Genomic DNA, 19,640 nt, shown 5'->3' with positions numbered 1-19,640 from the left:
CAGTCTTGAGGCAAACATGTCAATGTTTGGCTGTCCCAGAATTCTTGTGACCTCTCTGAAAATATTTGAATCTTGTTTCCATTCAGTTGAGTCATCAAAAATCCTGGACGGTTTGTCGGCTACAATGTTATCCTTCCCCACGATGTGACTCACTATAATCCAGACTCCCCGTGGGATACACCACTCCCATATTTCCCTTGCCATTTGATTGCATGGCAGGGAATGGGAGCCCCCCATGTCACGGATATAAGCAACAGCAGTCGTGTTGTCGGTCAACACTTTGATAGGAGTCTGGTTTAGATTTTTACATAGAGCTTGAAGCTCAAGGTAGACTGCCTTGAGTTCAAGGTAGTTTATGTGATAGTGGGATTCTGAGGCTGACCACCTTCCCCCAGTAGTATTGCCATCCAGGCTTGCACCCCAACCTTGGGTAGATGCATCGGTATATAGGGTTTGTGAGATTTTCCCCCTATCAATTTTTTCTTTTTGATATCAAGGCATTAGATATCCACCACAAAATATCAGATTTTGCTCTCCTAGAGAATTGCATGGACGAGTCAAAATCACCATGAGTAGACTTCAAGGCAGCAGCCTTTTCTATTTCTATCTGGCGGAAGTACAATTCACCATAATCAACTCCTGGCAGGGAGGAGACCATCATGCAAATAAGCTGTGTAACCTCCCTTACGGTAGGCATGGCTTGTTCCAATACCCCATGAGCTACCCCTTTGAGTTTTTGATATTTCTCATCTGAAATGGATATAGTCATGTCCCTGGAGTTAAGTATGAAACCCAGGTGGTGAATTGTTTGGGTAGGTGATGTCACAGATTTTTCTTTATGTGGCAAAAAACCTAAATCTTCAAGCAGGGTAAGGGTGTCATTTACATTACGTTGGCATTCATCAAATGTGTATCCAACTAGAAATGAATCATCAAGGTATCCACTTGAGATGTGCCCCATTCTCCTGAGTGCAGCAAAAACTGGTTTCATAATTTTTGTAAAAAGGCGTGGGGCAGACGAAAGGCCCTGGGCCAAACAGGTAAATTGGTATAATGTGTTGTTCCAATAAAATTTTAAATATTTTTGGTGTTCCCTGTGGACTGGTATAGAGAAATATGCATCTCGTAGGTCTATTGAGGCCATGTAGCACCCTGGTCTCATTAACTGGGTGCAGGTGTGAATTGGATCCATCTTAAAATGGTGAAAAACCACAAACTTGTTTAATTCTTTGAGGTTTAAAATCATACGGTATGTACCATCTTTCTTTGGCCTTAAAAATATATTTGAGATAACCTGTCCATGTTCATGATGACTTTCTTTTATGATTCCCTTGTCAAGGAACTGAGTAAGTTGTAAAGCAATATTCGAGCTTTCATCAGCTGAAAATCTGATTGGCCCCGGTACAGAAAACTGCACAGGTTGTACTAAAAATTCTATTTTGTATCCAGAGATAGCAGATAATATGGAGGAGTCCTGAGTGAGCTCTCTCCATTTTTGGAAAAAATTTTGGATTCGACCTGCTACTTTGGTGGCTGGGTTCCCTGCTGCAGTCAAATTTTCAGAGGAATGAGGCACACCATTTCCCTCAATCCCTGTCATACACACATTTGACACATCTATTTTTGTTTCTGTGGTTTGGTCGCCTTTGTCGACTGATAGTTTTTGACTCCTTTTGGATAGTAGTTGTGGGGGTAGCTGTATTGTTCCCTTCTGTGGGAGCGTCCTTGATTGGCACGCCCCCTGCGATGCGATAAAAAATTCCTCCTGGAGTTACTTGTGCTTTTAGAAGAAGACTCTCCATACTTTTGTTTTGTGAGTTGTTGAGCTGCCTTTTTGCTCTCTTTGACAGTTTTCAGTCGCTCTGTCAAATCATCGCCAAACAATTCTGAACCAACAGGTTCTTTGCTACTGCATATAGTTTTGTAGTTTGTATTCAAATCAACCTTGAAAAGATCTCGACGACACATATTGAGGTCATGATTGGCAGCGGCAATCAGCAACACAGACCTTGTAAGGCTTTCCCATATTTCTTCTGGGGCTGGCAGTGGAGCCTGGTTTTCCACTGTCTCACCTACCTTCCCTGTTAGGTAGGCGAGTGGAGTTAGACCCTTAATCAGGGTTTCTTGCATTTTCTGGATTCTGGCATCCATACTACGTGTGGTTTTCTGAGCAATATCCCATATTTCAGTGTTGACCTTTGTGACCCGCAGCAGTTTGCAATTTTCGGGCCGTTTTATATCCTCTTTGCGTTTCGTCAACACGTGCTCGCTCAGTCCTGAAGCTAAGATATTATCAAGAACTTGTGCAATTTTCTCGTTTAATGCTTTGCCAGTTTGTTCATCTCCAGTGACTTCCTGAACAAGTACATCAACTAAACCGTCCGCGACGGGTTTATCATTGTCTGAGCTTGACCTACTCATTTTTGCCGGGGGTTCCCCCACGACTCCATTATCGTCCTCGCTATCGTCAGGCGAGTCCTCATTTAAGCCGGCATCATAAGCCGCCTTTAGTTCGGCAATAACGGGAGCGAAATTACCTACAACTGCCGTGAGTTGGTCAATTTTGTGGCTGAGTTCGTCAAATCCTTTTGACGTTTTGGATGATTCCTCGTTGATCATCGTGTTTGATGTTATGGTCTCTGCTGACTTTGAAGCCTTTTTGACCTTAGAGACCTTTAAGGCTGGTTGTTTTTCTCTCCTTGTACCAGCATTGGGAGTTTTGCCTGTTGGAGCATCACTCCCTTGTTTCCCCGGCGGCGCCGTGGGGCAATTTTCCTCTACAATTATGTCAAACGCGCTCAGCGTTGATCCCTCTGAATTCATATTGGTAGACAGCGATAAAACGCTTTAAATACAGTTTTGCCTCGCAAAACAACCAAATTATCCTTGTAAGGCAGCGCCTTACGTAGAGGTTTATATATTGTCTGTAAAGGAGGTAGGATGGTGAAGATATTCTTTGATTTCGATTCGCTTGACCAGTCGCACATGTAATGGCGGAGCGTAAGCGTAAGCGTAGCAGAATGACCAGTTATGCGCATGCGTAGTGATCTCGTGGAATCTCTGCGGTGATGACTGATAGAATTAAAGAGTTTGTATAGTGGTTTAGTTGGACTTGCTTTTGAGCTCCGTAAATGTAAATTTGTGCGAAATAATCAAAGAAATAAAGTCTTACCTTCGTAGAGAGTAGTCTGTGTTGTTCTCCTCGCGATTTGAGGCCGTTTTGCTGTGTTTTAGCTTGACGCCCTAAATTACCGTGCATAAAATAGGGGAAGGTCGGAAACTTCTGTTGACACATGCTCGCAAAAATCGCTCGAAAACAACTCTTAAATACTTTCTCTTGAATCAAAACTCGGCAGCACGAAAGCCAAATAGTTGCCCTTTAAGTTCACCAAAAAAAATCCCACAAAAGTCGCTTTGTCGAGCAACCAATCCAGCGAGAATTTTAAATTAACGGCCGTTCTGAATTCTTCTAATGCGTGGAAGGAACTTCTTGTGCAGCTGAGAGACCGTTAATGCGCGGTCAACCTGGACCCTAGTCAAATCTCTCTCAACGGGTCCTCCCCATAGTCTTCTAACACCAACTCTTCACACATACTAAGGTAACCCGGGTAAACTCATCGACTTGACTAAATCGTCGATACTGTCCATCTTCACTGTTTTCAATGGATTTTTACAAATATCCTCTTACCCAGGGTACCTTATTAGACGGACTATGGGGAGGACCCATGACGCTGAGATGTGAAGCGGTGCACAGTGTACATATCATGACCAGTAGTGGGGTGGATGCCAAGGTATCGCCGTCTGCGGTGTTTTGCTTGGACCGAATGACAATAAGTACGATCGATATATAATGGCTGAGCTAACAAACCAGCGATAAGGTCAGAAACTGCTTGTAAAACACTATTTGCAGAAAGTATTTGTAAACAAGCCGAGATTAAATTTTTTCATTTCATGGGCTTGAAATCTTTAAGAAAACATTAAAATCCAGCTGAAATGCGATGTGTTTTGCAAAATTTGGCCAAAAAGTGAAAAGTGCGAGCTTTTGTCGAGCTCAACTCAGGCTTAAAAACAAGTCGGGTGCGAGTGATCAGTGAACCAGTCTGTCAGCCAGTCATACGCCAGTCGGTAAGCAATAAGTCCTTCAGTGAACCAGTCAGTTAACCAGATAGTCAACCAGTCACTCAGCTGGTCAGGTACCAGTGAGTCAGTGAGTCAGTGAGTCAGTGAGTCAGTGAGTCAGTGAGTCAGTGAGTCAGTGAGTCAGTGAGTCAGCCAGTCAGTTCCCCAGTCAGTTAGCCAATCAGTCACCACTCGGTCAGTAAATCAGTTAGCCAATCAGATAGCCTTGAGGTGCCGGTGAGACACTCAACCAATTAGTCAGACAGTCAGTCGCCATTAACTCAATCAGTCAGTCAGCCAGTCAGTCAACAAGTCAGTCAGCTAGTCAGGTACCATTGAGTCAGTCAGCCAGTATAAGACAACCGTTTAATTAGCCAGTCGCCAGTCGCTAGCCAGTCAGGCACCAGTCTATTAACCAGTCAGTCAACAGTCCGTCAGCAAGGCAGTCAACCAGTCAGTCAAGGACTTTGAAAGGAGCCGGTAAAGATGAAGTTGTCCTTATCGCGTGAAGTCTTGGACTTGATGGCGGTGAAGGATTTGAAGGCGTTCAAGACGAGATTAACGATGTACGAGACTTCCATTCTGTAGTCATAAAGAAAACTGCTGTGAGCGTTGCCACAGAGATGTTTACAGTACTGTCTCCAGCACCGTTCTCGGGCTGATGAACATGGTCCGCTTTAATGATGAACAGCTGCTCACAGAAATTATTCTTAAGAATTCGTTTTGTTTGCTTGATACTAAAATTACCGCACCCTTTTATCTGCTGATACCACGTCAAGTCTATGCCTTTTTTCTATCCTCACAAAATCAAGATCAACAGGAGAAGTTTCTGTATTTTTCCATCGCTGATATCTTATAATATTTCAATGACTGTTTATCTTTTTTCTTTTTGAATGAAGTTTGTCAAATTCAGTTTGTAAAATACGCGCCGGATTTTCATTATATTTCATTAGCATAGCGGCGAGGTGAAAACCGAATTTAGACTTCAGAGTCGGAATCAAACATTGGACTGAAATTTTCGAAAGTTAGGAATACACTCGACTGTCTTTTTTATGTTATTTTCATGAGCTTGTGGGAAAACTTAATCATGAGAAAAAGAGAATCATTCTGAACTGTTTTATTTTCCCTAAAATCATATTATTCATCGCAGCCGATTGTGAGTACTAGTAAATTCAATCAAGGGCGGGTTCACTTGCCCTTCTTAAAATTAGCTTTTTCCAATGAATAAACAATCGCCGCCCGAAACCCATTAAGAAAGCTTTAGTAAAGAGTGTACTGAGAGAAGAAGTGCACTTTGGCTTAAGTCAACTACTATACTTTTATTTCATTCTATTTGTATATTTGTATGAGTGGCCAAAGACGAGGAAGAAAACTTTCAAACTCATAATTATTATTTCTGCTTTAATGAAGTTTACTCCATTAAAGACATTTCTCGGAAGAGGAACTTGTTGTGACGTTTTTAACATAATTTATATTTTGGTTCATTGACATCTCTGTCGATTGCAGTATAAAAGTCCTTTTTTCTTCTCAGTCCAATTGCGAGTGAACTGAGCATATATTTAAGAGAATACTCATAATTATTATTTCTGCTTTAATTAAGTTTGCTCCATTAAGACATTTTTCGGAAGAGGAGACTGTTGTGACGTTTTTAACATAATTTATGTTTTGGTTCATTGACATCTCTGTCGCTTGCAGTATAAAAGTCCTTTTTTCTTCTCAGTCCAATTGCGAGTGAACTGAGCATATATTTAAGAGAATACATTTTTATGTTTTCGTAGTGATAGCAAGAAAGTATATTATCTGGATGAAATTAATCATTTAACCTTTTCAGGGCAACTTTCGATTTAAATGATTTTTATGGTCTTTTTGTTTACTCAGGGAGTGAAACTAATTTGAATGCGGAACAAGCTTTTCCTATATTTGGACTTACTGTCTGCCCTATTAAACATTCATGAAGCTGCGGGAAGTTTTCGAAAATATACACATAATAGATATTTTTCTCAAGACGACCTGAACGGATATCATCACCCGCTCAGGATGTTCAAATGCCTATCATTGTCGCTGACAACAAAACATCCTTCTAAGCACGCTCAATAGCCTCACTATATTATGAAATGTTACTCCTGGGTTCAAGGGCTCTTCTTAGACTTTCTCAGTCTTTTTTTTTTGTTTAATCTGATCGCGGCAGCTTTATTCAGTTAAATTATGAACGTTTTGTTAGACGTTGGATTTATTCTGTATATTAACTTTTTATGTGTTTTTTTTTTAATAAAAAAAATATGTTGGGTGTTCATTTTCGGGTAAAATAGTTGAGTGATCAGTTTTAGTTCGGCTTCTTCTACGATGAAAGAACTTTACAGACTAGACAAGCCTCGCGCTATTTATTCCGAGAAAAAGGATTAATTGGTCTCCGAATGCATTTATGATATACGTATGTGAAGTAGATTATCATGGCTGCACATGTCGAGACCGATTTTTCAGCGGAAATAATCAACCTCACTTTTCTGCCCCTAGGAAACACTTATGGCAGGGACAGTCACACTCAGACGATAGTGATCTGAGCGCACATTCTACTGAAAACACGCGGGTAGTGCGTGTGTTATACTGCGGGTTTTTTATTCTGCGATTCAGTTATCCATGAAAGTAAATGACTCATATTTTGAGTAGGGGATAATTTCTTCTTCCATAATATATAGGGGCTTTCGATGGAGGCTCTATTCAGCTGTAAGAAAATAAACAAAATACTGTTTTAACTTCAAAATATTTAATAATCTTTTTAGTGATCTTAGAAACAGGCTTGTCAGGATGAAAGCGTAGTCTTTGCATTTTACTAACTTAGTATATATCGCGTTCTACTTTTATGTATCGAGCACTGTAAAACGGAAAAATCGAAATGCAGACTTCTTAATAATATTTTTGTGTGGGTAGAGGGTTGTTTGGTATAATAAGCTGTGGGCTGTGTAGGCGGAGGGTTGGCTTGAATGTCAATAAACTGTGGGTATGTTTGGTCAATTTAAACCGAAATATTTTGTAAGGATGGGTGCCATTCACAAAACCTAAAAACAAACAAAACAAAGGGGTGCATTAGTCATAACTAAAGAAATTTGATCCAACTATGATCACTAAGTCCTATGGGGTACTTTAAACCGAATAACATTTTCAAGGCCCGTCTAAACGCACGTAACATTTCAACGCAATATTGTTGGATCGTGCGATAAAAAATGTTGTGAAGAACCTGGCCAAGCGAGAGCAATATTTTGCAACATCCAAAAGTGTGGCACCAAAAATTTGACCACTTGAAACAACACCAAACAACAATTTAATGGGGTGGCCAAAGGTGTGGAACACGTTGCGCGCAACAACGTTGCAAGATCTTGCGTTAAATTTTGATGGCGTTTGGCCGAGCCTACGTTTCATGATGATTCTGATTTTTACATAATCGATGCCAAATAAACACTTTTATTAATACAAATGTTCTAGGCATTATCCGGTTTGTGGGTTTCCTCTTATTTGTTTATGTCTAATAACTGCTGCGAGAACTATGAGACGTATGTATCGAATGTCATTTGGATTCGTTTGGGAAGGAAGGGTCATATAATAAATTCTGGATCTTTATTTGTTTAAAGATTTGTAAACCCGAAGTGTGAAACAACCTTTAAAAAAGCGTAAAATGAAAATATAAAAGCTTCCACTGGAGGAAAAGCGACAGAATTTAAAAAAAAAACACTTTCACTAAATTCATTTCGTCAGAGAGTTGTCGGCGTCTACTGTGGAAGCAACTAAAAAGTCAATTCAAAGTTTAATTATATGGTTTTTGGCTGAGCGACAACGCTGTATCAGTCAAAAGTTCTTTGTCTTTCCTTCGATGCAAAATTACTGAGCCATGAAAATTGAGGTGTTTTTTGCTTGTTTTTTTTTTTATGTGATAGCTCTCTAATATATTGTAGAACTAGAAGACGTAGATAGCTGAAGCTCTCTATTCTAATTCCAATTATCACCATGCTTAACATTTGTCTTCAAATTACGTAGAAATTTCCTTTTAAAATATGTACAATAGCAACCGACACTCTTTGATGTGTGCCTTTTCATGTTGCATCTAAATTAGGCTATCATAAATACAAAGCACTTATTTTCTGTGCCAATGTCGTTAGCAGAGGAGCAACAGCAAAAATTGCACCAATATTCTCGTTTAGACAGGCTCCCTACGGTGATTTTGTCCTTATTACTAGAGATCAATTTTGAGTATTACAAGTAAACCATTTTATTACTACTTTATGCAGGCTGTTAGTTCAAAAAGCTTATCAAGTTGTGTTATTGTATCCACTCACATAATAACTGTCAGGTGCAAATCGACTTGTTATTTTTCTGTGTCGCTCACTTTCCGCACGGGTGTATATTTTTGAGAGTGTTAATGATGGTGTGTCGAATGTGCCGCATACTCCAACAGTAAATAACGGGGTTTAGCGATGAATTCATACAAACAAGAGTCCAACTGTAAAACCTAAAAGTTTTCAATGCAACGCTAGGCTCGTTATTGGCAGTAGCAGCAATACTAGTGCAGTATTCAGGCAAATTACAGACCAAGTACACAAGATACACGTAAAATGTAGTAATGGCAATTTTCCTCATCCTTGCGGCTTGTTCCATGTCACCGTCATCCTGCTCGGCTCGCCGCACTCGCAAGGACTGAATTTGCCTCGTGTGGCGCCGTACAGCAAAATAAATCCTGCAGTAAACTAATCCTGTGCACATAAAACAGAACCCAAGGACAACAGGAAGGAAAATCAGAAGGGAGGGAGGCATCCAAAAATTGCCAGATACTCCAAGAAATACACTGAACATCCAGATTGATATCACAGCCAAAACAGAGTGTCTGTGAGTGATAAGCTCCTGATATCTGAGATGAAGATGTACAGCGAGGAATCTGTCCATGCTGAGGGCGAAAACTGTGAGAATTGAAACTATGGAGAGGGTATCCGCGATGGCATGCATGGCTTTATTCGTTGATTCGTCAACAGGATCGGCGCTTTTCAACCCTCTAACTAAAAGCACAACGTAATAAGGTTGTACAAATATACCAACACCAAGATCTGAGATAGCAAGACTCAGCAGAAATGTTCTTAACGGCCTCGGTAGCGACGAGGTTTTTCTCATTGCGTAAATTGTTATGATGTTCAATGTGATGGCGGTGTAGGATAACAATGCGTTGAGCACACAATTGGCGACCATCGATGAACGATAGGGGCCGTCAGCGCTTGTCATTGTTTAGGACGCAGATGAAGATCAAACGCGTGGTTAGTCGACCAGGAGACTAACAGTGGACAAAATGGTAACTTCTCGAGAACGAAAGCAGCTTTAAATTATCTATGACTTCCCGGCGATCTTGACTGATGAAATTTGATATTAATTGCCATCTATCAAATCATTTGGGGGCCTACCTCTCATGATCCTGCAAAAATAAATTTGGGAAAACCTTTTTCTCGTAATATGTCCTCCGAGTAAGATGTTTATAAAGCGAGGGAGAAGGCCAATTATTTATAAAGCAAGGCCAATTGATGAAGACTCTGAGATTCTTTATTTCTCGCTTGTTTTTGCTTTACATGAACATCCGAAAATGAAATGAAAATCGAATTGCCCTTTGAATTTACATAATAATGACAACAAAGTCAGTTTAAATTCTCTTGCGCGGAAGTATTTCGTAAGGTTGAATTTCCATTGAAAACCCATTCTGTTTGTAAACAATGATAATCGATCACTATACGCGATAAATTTGCTGAAACCGATGGCAGTTTCAAAAGCGAGATTCACTGACTTTGATAGTCAGATGGTCTATGCAATTTTGTTATGCCCCGATAATCGATAATTTTATGCGATGAATTTACTGAAAATCGATGACAGTTTCAAAAGCGGACTCATTGAATCTGATGGTCAGATGATCTATGCAAATTTGTTATACCCGATAATCGATAATTTTACGCGATGAATTTACTGAAAATCGATGGATTCATTGACTCAGATGGTCAGATGGTCTGCAAATTTGGTATGCCCGATGATCGATAATTTTACGCGATGAATTTACTGAAAATCGATGACAGTTTCACAAGCGGATTCATTGACTCTGATGGTCAGATGGTCTATGCAAATTTGTTATGGCACGTTTATTCCGAGTTAGAGCAAAAGTAAAAATCAATTAGACAATAAGGGTACCTTTGTCCTGATCCCTAAACTGATCACATGGAGGCTTGTTCAAGTGCAAAGATGTTCCATTTTGGCCGTAGAAATTTTCAGAAGAGTTTATAATAGTTTGATGTGCATGAACGATATTTCCGTGTAAGATCACTGAAACTTAAAGATGTTCTGACGGGTGGTTTAAATGTTTTGAGTTGTAAAGTCATATATTCTTATCAATAAAGATTTAGAAATGCAAAGACTAGCAAAAACTAACGATAAAAACCGACGTTTCGGTGTCATCATGACGCCATTGTCAAGGAGAAATAAAAAATGAAGTTTGTGGCAAGGTGTAACACTAAATTAGCATAAATATGTTACGAGCTAATTAAAGAAATACTTTTGCGCGAATTGAATCGCTTTGCACGTTCAGAGTGGGTTTTAAGTCTCTGATGAAAAGCATTTCGTTCACCAAACAAGCGAACTTGTTACTACACTTTTTCAGAATGCTAAAACGTTTCAGTAGGTCTTTCGGGACTTCGCTGTGCCGTTCGTGGTAGTGTTTATATATGAGAACGTGACTCTTCCCTGTATTTTGTCCGATCAGTGGGTTGACAAAATTCTGAAGGTTATTCTACAAGAAGAAGGTCAATTAGGCGCCGTACCACATAACCGTTGACTATTTTCAGTAGGTAATACGGAAATGCCTTGGTTAGTTAAGAAATAGCACAAGATCATGATGATAATCACAAAGATTTACAATTCATTGGCCCTCCAACTAAAAAAATTATATAATAAATACAAGATACAAATGCAAAAAACCATGTAAAGAATGATATAAACCACTAAAGATATGGTCGATGCTCTTTAAGACATCTGATTTCAAGTCTACAAGGAATTAAGCTCAATGAATGTATTAAAACTAACCAAAGGTCATTTCTAGTGGACAAAGCTCCGAAACAAGTAGAATTTCCAAGTTGTGGATTGTTGCATTATCTTAGCAAGTAGTAACTTCCTACCGCCTTTAGTGTAACAATTGAATTTTGGACAAGAACCACTCGTAAGTATACTGCATCAAAAAGAAAGGACATGCCTTTTATTTCTTTACCCATGCTCGTGGCCAATGGGGGAAGTAAAATTATTCTCAAACACAGCCGTTGATTTTAACTGGCCCATAGAATAATATAATTGAAGAGTAGGCGATTGTGGTTTCCTCCGCAAAACTTATTCCATCTTCTGGTTAGCACACAAATATGAATGAATTTGCGTATTGCTTTAAGAGCTTTTGATTACATCAGTTGTTGTCGGTAGCAAAAGTACTTGCATGGACGGAATCATTTGATGGATATGCCAGAGATCTGGAAAAATAATCCTTTCGGATCCGGGTTGTAGTGATTGCCGAGTTGCATGATGTGATCTTTTATGCCTGAGTTTAGTTTCTATTCATATACGTTATGTTTGTGTAATGCTATGTAGATTATTACCTCTCAGTTTTCCCAGTGGCCATGGTGGGGAAGTTAAATGAGTTACTAACAATATAATTACATGATAAATAGTGAAAATTTTTAAATAAGCTTTAGTTAGAACTTAGTGTGACTCTCATTACAACCAATGCAAGGTCAGAAGGGCGATGAGGTAGCAAATTCTGGCAAAACCTCTTATCAAGCTCGGTTGCCATAGGATCATTAGTTATACTGTGTAAATACTCACCTTCCAAATTTGGTTCCAAATCTAAGAAATTCTTAAGGCGTTTGAAAACAGAGACTGATAAGAGGGCCTCACGAGTTTGATATCAGCGAGTTAAAATCAGTAAATTGGGAATATGAATCCTGCTTTTCAAAATTTCGAGTCGTAAGTTTACGACTTAGATCTGTTAGCAGCATTCAAATTAGAATGTAATTACCTTGGCTAGAAAACGGATGGCAATATTAAAAGTGGATGGCTTCTAGTTTTCTACTAATAATATATGTCACCTTTGACAAAAGGGTTTACCATGTCTATTGACAAGCAATCTGTCAAAATCAACACCCACTCAACTTGCTTGAACTTCATCGAAATTGGTAGATTGTTTATAAAAGCTCATCCTAAAAAGAGTATAAAACAGATATTTCTGGGTCACATAAATTTCCGTTCGATGCAAGCCGCAAAACTACCTTTCAAGGTCCATGAAGTATTATTAAAAATGAATATTGGGTACTTTTGAGGTGTTACCTCTAAAACAACAGATCCGGGCTATTTTGTGATTAATTTCATACGTAACTGCTCCAAGTCACTCCTCGGCATTTTCAATACAGCTACAGTTTTCAATTGGACATATTCTGCAAGGCTTAATTATCAATATTGATTATTGTTTTTTTAATTGTTACCGAACAAAGGCTTGAAATCGCCTATCATGACTGAGTCTGTTGACGAATGTTTGACACTTAGAAATTTCTTTCATTTCACTGCTGTTCAGTTGACTTTCCTCAAACAGATCACCTGCTCCCTTCTATGGCAGTCTTCTAGAGAGTGTAAACTCAATTATTAGTCGTTCTGATATTGAAATGTCATAATCATCCAGTGAAGAGAAATTTAATTTCTTCGAAGCTTCAACACTTTTTTCCACCTCTAGTATACTACAGAGAAACTTAGCAGTTCAAAGAATCGATAAAGGACTCCTCCAATCGAATACAGATAAATCGAATTTATATTTTTAGTTTAAAAAAAAACCGCTGTGAGGTCTTGGTTTTACAGTACGACGCTTTGCTTCCGCATTAGACCATGTCACAAACAATACTGCTGACCTGCGCCAGGCATCACCTGTAATCAGTGGGTGGGAATGCTACTGAAATTTCGATTGAGAGTTTCAAAAATGTTACCGGAATCGACTGCTGATAAGCAATCATTCAAAAGTGCGGTTTGAGTGACGAGCTTTAATAATGATAAAATCGAACTTAAACCATTCAACAAATTAAGCCAAAAAGCTAGCATATTTTGAATAAAAAATCTTTCTAGATTAAGTTCTGTGCATTTTTTCAAATGTAGGGTATTCAATATAAATCCTCAACTAGATTTGTAAGTTGTTCTCTGTGTGAAGAGGCTATGTGTTCCTCTGGGGGACCCTCAGGGGGTGACCGATGACGTTAACAGCTATTGTTTTTGTTTTATTATATATTTTTTTACCTATAAGTTACCCGGAAATTGATTCAAACGAACGCCAATTACTTAGCTAGAGGGTCTTTAATCAGATAACTCTAAAAACGAAAAAGAAAAACAAGCTTTTTTTTTACTTTGAAATAGGAATATGACACGTAAAGACGATAAATTATGAGCATCTCCTGCTTAACATGGCTTCTTAAAGGTGTTGATTTCGTATTTTGCCGAAAGATTATTTTTGTAAGTACACTGAGTGATTCTGTGAGAGTATTGAAAAGATAAATAGATATTCGTTTATACAACTATGAATTTTTGTCTCATTTTAGTTTCGATTGAATTACTTACACGTTATCCTCTCCTATACCAAAATAATAGGGACTTTAAGAAACCACGACGGCGATGCCAAGGTAGACTTCGATTAAAAAATGAGTTTCTACTCTTAGTTAGAATTTCAAAAATGGATGCAGGAACTTACTGTCTCATACAGCGCCACAGCTCAACTTCAGCATGACGTATAAAGTAGCCGTTGAGTTCCAAATGGAAATTAAAATAATTTGCCGTTGCGGTTTCGGTTCGCAGACGACGCAAATTGTGGCGATTTCACGTTCAAGTTGTTTTGCATAGGACGGCTAAGAAATGTACCAAGTTTCAAAACGCACGTTCTGAGCTACTGTTCTGCCAATTAGATCTCTTTTTTTTCCACGTCCTCGTTGCCGTCGCCGTCGTGGTTTCTTAAGGTCCCTAATAATTCACCTCCGCTTCGGTGAACAAATGTTAACTAGTTTCTTTTAACATCAAAGATATATTTATGATGCACGATCCTTCGCAGTAGATGGCGCTATTTATGCAATAGCGAAAATCAGGCCTGAAAAACAGCAGGCCTGTACGGGATTCGAACCACTGACCTCTGCGATACTAGTGCAGCGCTCTACTAATTGGTGGTTTGCAACCAACCTCTAGAGACACAGGTAACAATGGTGAAAGGAACGAATGCTGGTGGACGAACAAACGAAGCTAATGAGATATTCATTGTTTACGTCCACCAACATGGCGGCTATGACGTAACGTGCAAACCACCTATTGAGCTAACAAGCCAACTGGGAGCAGGCCGTTAAGTTGATTCGTAATAAACCCGTGATGATAAATCAGATACAATAGATATATGAAGTTCATATGTTTTGCACTAGTATCGCAGAGGTCAGTGGTTCGAATCCCGTACAGGCCTGATTTTTTTCAGGTCTGATTTTCGCTATTGCTTAAATAGCGCTATCTACTGCGAGGATCGTGCATCATATGTATAACATTGTTGATTTAAGTTGTTGTCCTTCTCGAGAATAAAAAGAAAGGTTTGCGAACCACGCAATACTCACGATGCCGGTTTTTTCCTTCCAGGAAAAAGTCCCTCCTAGATGCAATTTAACAATCAAATGTAACTCGTTAAAATGATCAAAAGGTTTCAAAACCGAAAGTACAAAATTGTTTGAAAGTGTACCATTGAGGGCTGGTAAAAGTGAGTTCAAAGCCATCTACACAAAAACGCTTAATCAAATATAGAAAACAGATATGGAGAGAAGAAAATCATGTCTAAAATGTAAGCGTACCTCGCCTCTTCTTGATTCATCTAGAAGACCCCTACAATAGATAAAACCCAATATTTACCAAGTCAATTAAATAGCACAATTTTGGCTTACCTTGAATAGGCTCCATTAAGCTAAGAGCATTTGTTTTTGTCTTTGTTTTTGTTCTTTTGTGCGAGTCACCAATAACCAGAGGTGAATAAAACAACTGGTTTCTGTTAACTGTTTGTGACTCATGTGACAAGATAAACTGGAAAGAGAGGCTCTGCTCGTTGCCTGTGATTATAGAGATAGTTTGCAAGATCGGTCTGAGATTTATGGTTGATAGCTTAAAACAAAATCAACATGAAGAAAATAACTAACTTTGGTAATGGCTTCCTTTTTGTTGGTTCTACGGTAGATGATAAGATCGACTGCAAAAATGGATCGAGGTTCTGACCTTTCTGTAGAGAGAAACAGCAAGGTTAACAGTTTTACCCAGGGGACATTCATTGCATACCCAGGGGATATCCATTGTATACCCAGGGGATATCCATTGTATACCCATGGGACACTCCTTGTATACCCACGGGACATTTATTGTATACCCACCGACTGAATACTTGAATAGAACTCAGTATAAGAATCAAGTAATTCACTTGTCTTTAAAGCATCGCCGGCTTACCTCCTTTTTGAGTATTGTTGTCATTGACTTGATCTTTTTACCTGCGAAAAATGTGGAATCGAGAAATTAGAACAAAAAGTATGGACTCCAACAGCTAAAACTGCAGGAGGGTGTCGGTAATATTCCTATGACAGAGAATCACGTTGGGCAAACAACCTGTCACACTTGACATTGTTTTCTGATTAGCTTAGATTGACTAATTTATCAGTCCTATAACCCTCTTCGCTGTAAGTATGTTTCAAAAAAGCTTTTTTTCGCTCAGTAACGTCACGTTGCTTATTAATCTATTCTTCTATTGATTTCATCCTGTATTCTTTTCATTCTATCTGTGCATAGGATATATTAGTGGTGCAAAACAGTATACAACTTACCCGCTTTATCACCCATCTTGTCAGGGCCAAACATTTTACTGAATTCCTTTTCTGGTGAAAGGAAGTTGAACAATAATCCGCTTCCCTTTAGCAGCGGATTAGAACACAAATACTAGAGAACAGAAAAACAACAAATTATTCGAAGAATTCACTCCAAGCCTCGAGATTCATTCATGCCTCATTCTCACCTGTAAATATTTCTCAAACTGAACTCTGCAAGCATCGAAATAAGTAGCTGTACTCTTCTGTCAAACTGATTTTAAAGAATTACGCTTCGGTGTAAGAAGCGAGTCATCGATTGAACCTGCAGGAGCCAAAATGAAATGAAATTATATGCACGAAGCACTTTTTAGAAGTGTCGAACGGGAAAAAAGACTCGTCTAGTGGGTTTCATGGGTGTTTCTCTCATCTTGCGCGTGCTGGCTGATAAAAATGACCCTGTGTCTATGCCTTTTAGTTCGGTGTGATATTTCCAATGGAAATAATTCAAAGCAAACATGGATCAAACTCCAATACTTACCGTGGAATTCTTGTAACTTGCTTTGAAGAACAAAGAACTCCTTATACCGCCTGTTGATTTAAAATAAACATCAAAGGGCGATTAAAACTGTTAAAACCAAGTCTGTAAAGGACCAACTTCCCCTTACAAGGACTTGCACGATAGTTCCCCCTTAGCGACTATTGTTGGTAATATGAACAAAAAGGGAAACGATATTACCAGTGCCTTCGCCACTTTCAAAATGGAAAAGGTAAGAGGAATGTTTAGCAAACTTCGATTGCTTTGTGAAAAAATGTCAAAATCGTGAAATTCGTTTAGTTCCTCAACAAAATATAGAATGGAAGGGCATCTGTATAACTTGAACTCCCCTTACTAACAGCAGTCTCTGCTTTTCGGTGAAGTTCGTCGCACGAGGGGAAAAAATCAGTGCGCCTCGCACCTAGAGTTCTGCGCGGTGCGCTAACACCGTTATTTTTTTCACTGAATTTGTTTTGACTCGTGCGACGAACTACGCCGAAAAGGAAAGACTGCTCGTAATCTGGGAAGCTGATGACAAACAGTAATTAAAACCTACCGTGCTACATCCCATCGGGTCACTACAAAGAAAAGGGAAAAAACAAATATAAGTTCACTGCTTGAGCTTCCCCCCTTTTTACCAAAATGCATGCATTTCTAAACTGCTTTACCAGTACCGTACCGTTCCTCAAGAAAGTGGTAAAACGAAAACAGGGATTTCTTTCATTTGGATCACTTTCACTGCTCCTTTAACGGGTCACCGCTTATGTAAAGTCACAAAGCGATTTTGACATATGCGTGGGTTCTGGAGGAGCTGGGGTGCCTTGAAGGCGTCAGTTTTCAGAGGTAGTGCTAGTTTGGTATCCATTGAAACCGTTTCACACTGGACTAAAGAAAGGTGTAAGGGACTGAGAAGGATACGCTCATAATCAGAAATACACTCGCAAAGTATCTGTGGAATGAGCGGACACTCGAAGGAACCTCGAACATAGCTATGGAAAAATACCTAACCACTTCAGTAGAAACAGTAAGAATAAAAATACCTCGCATTGAACCCTTTGTCGAACAGAATGTTTCATCTTAATGAACCGTTCTTATGTTGAAATTGGTAGCTTAAATAGTAATAGTTATTATAATTTTGACTTTTAATTATCGTCATCTTGTTATCGACTTTGTTGCAAAGAAAGCCACTTTTTGCTGAAACTATACCTTTTTTATTTCAAAAGGTGGCCAGCGTCGCTTTGATTATTTGAAAACTATATACACCGTTGATAGAGCATGAAGCGAACTAGAGCCTGGCTTGTAACTCTAAAGAGAAGATGATGGAATATGAAAAATTGCGCGTTTGGCTTGAAACCTTAAATCACCAGCTCGCACTCACCGACCGAAGACTTTCACGAAGTGCATTATGGTTACAAACCTCCATGGAACAAACGCAAATAACTCAAAGGCAGCAGTAAGTTTGGAAAAGAAGTTCGCACAAATATCCAGAGATTTGGCGGAAACGGAAGCTGGAATCATGAGAGCGTAGAAACATTGGTTGAAAAAGATGGAAACCATAGGAAGAAGAGAACACCTCTCCGATCAAAACATTAAGTCAAGTAAACAGGGTCAAAGTCGCTGAGGGATAAACTATTTAGTGAAACAAACCTGCTGATGAAAAGGATGACACATTTGTTGGGTAAAAGTAAATTCTGTCTTCGTTGATTTTGTGATGGAAAATGCTCTGATTGTTCTAGAATACCTAAAGGTTCTACGACGAAAAAGAGGAACTTTGATTTCGGAATAGCGGCAATTGTACATGATGTATATTTACAGCATACGCACCTTCTTCTGCATCAGCTCTTTCCACGGATATAATAAACATACATTTCTGCAAAACAAAGAAACCTTTTATGTCATGTATGAAAGTCTATTACTGCTCTCAGATACAGTAATCGAGAGCTAGCGAACACACCACAGTTAACACGAGTTTAAGGATTCACTCTACTATCTTTGAACACGGTCACCATTCCTATCACTAGACTGATCCAACAGAATTTTAAAGGATCTGGTTTGATTGTCACAAAATGGAAATTACAATTTTCCAAGTCAACCGCGTTACAGTCATTAAAGTTTACGATATCCTTATTTAATAATAGTTGACTTAATGTACATAATTCTTGATGTAGGTTGTAATTTTTTATTGAATATTTTGTTGTGGGCTTCATGGAAAGTAGGCTGATAGTTTCAAAAGAAACTATTTGGGGCTGTGTCGGTGAGGGTAACGAAATAATTGTGGGTTGTGTGTGCTTTTAAAGGCAGAAATTTTCTGCCTTTAAAAGCACACACAACCCACAATTCCTCTATTCGCTCCGACGAAGGGCTAACGCTTGAAATGTCAGCTTTTGTAATCGTTACGATGGCCAATTTACCATTTAACTTTTGTTGATATATCCAAATTATTTCCTGGAAAGTAGCTTGTAGCTAAGTGTGGTGCTGCATTAAATAAAGAAGAACTACTACTACTACTACTACTACTACTACTACTACTACTACTACTAAATGATAAGGTTATTTCCTCCTCACTTTAACCTGCAATGGTAGCCTATCCCTGACGTTCAATTAGTAAAACGAAACGCGAAAGCAAAGGGCGCGATGGTAGCGAAGGAGTGAAAAAAAACCGGGAAGGTTTGGGTCGGGTCGCGTACTTAATCTCAAGACCCGACCCAATCTTCCCGGTTTTTACTTGAAGTAAAATGACCAATCACCTGTTTAGTTTCCATGATCACGTGAGGAATCGTTATCTTCCACAAGCTGAGGTCACGCGTCTTCTTTTCTTCCACTTCTTCATTTTCTTCTTCACTTTCCCAGTCACAATCATACAAACAAATGAATAAAAATTCGTTTTCGAGCTTTTGCAAATCACGAATTGATTTCAGGATCAACATCGATGACCATGATTCAATTGCTCTGTGATCCTTTCACTGTTCACCTACATTTAAACAATTCCAAATCGTTTACACTACTAAGTTAGTTGGTGAAAGTTGTAGAGTGTTACCGGAGGTGTGTCTGGGATATCACACGGGTCCTCTTCATACTGTGAGTCATCT

At 39.0% G+C, this 19,640-nt stretch overlaps 2 protein-coding genes and 1 long non-coding RNA gene across 3 annotated transcripts; all 3 read right to left on the bottom strand.

Annotated features, from left to right (window-relative positions):
* Nucleotides 1-1,617: 1,617 nt before the first annotated feature.
* LOC148721369 (uncharacterized) lies at nucleotides 1,618-3,003 on the bottom strand. The gene has a single exon (XM_088736149.1). The coding sequence runs from the start codon at nucleotides 2,821-2,823 to the stop codon at nucleotides 1,618-1,620; it is 1,206 nt and encodes a 401-aa protein (XP_088592275.1). The 5' UTR covers nucleotides 2,824-3,003.
* Nucleotides 3,004-8,493: 5,490 nt separating this feature from the next.
* On the bottom strand, nucleotides 8,494-9,381 carry LOC148721368 (melanocortin receptor 4-like). The gene has a single exon (XM_088736147.1). It carries the CDS (start codon nucleotides 9,379-9,381, stop codon nucleotides 8,494-8,496), a length of 888 nt encoding a protein of 295 aa, XP_088592273.1.
* Nucleotides 9,382-16,319: 6,938 nt separating this feature from the next.
* Nucleotides 16,320-17,156, bottom strand: LOC148721367 (uncharacterized). The gene is made up of 3 exons (XR_015992651.1): nucleotides 17,108-17,156; nucleotides 16,555-16,604; nucleotides 16,320-16,338 (listed from the first exon to the last, which is right to left on the bottom strand). It is a non-coding gene; the product is annotated as an uncharacterized LOC148721367 (long non-coding RNA).
* Nucleotides 17,157-19,640: the final 2,484 nt, after the last annotated feature.

The sequence above is a fragment of the Stylophora pistillata genome, chromosome 10, assembly GCF_964205215.1.
Source record: "Stylophora pistillata chromosome 10, jaStyPist1.2, whole genome shotgun sequence".
Taxonomy (NCBI): Eukaryota; Metazoa; Cnidaria; class Anthozoa; order Scleractinia; family Pocilloporidae; genus Stylophora; species Stylophora pistillata.
The sequence above is the reverse complement of the archived record's forward strand: the minus strand, read 5'-3'. Positions and strand labels throughout refer to the sequence as shown.

Excerpts from the sequence above, each read along its gene's own strand:
- LOC148721369 (XM_088736149.1), bottom strand. The coding sequence starts at position 2,823 with ATGAATTCAGAGGGATCAACGCTGAGCGCGTTTGACATAATTGTAGAG.
- LOC148721368 (XM_088736147.1), bottom strand. The coding sequence starts at position 9,381 with ATGACAAGCGCTGACGGCCCCTATCGTTCATCGATGGTCGCCAATTGT.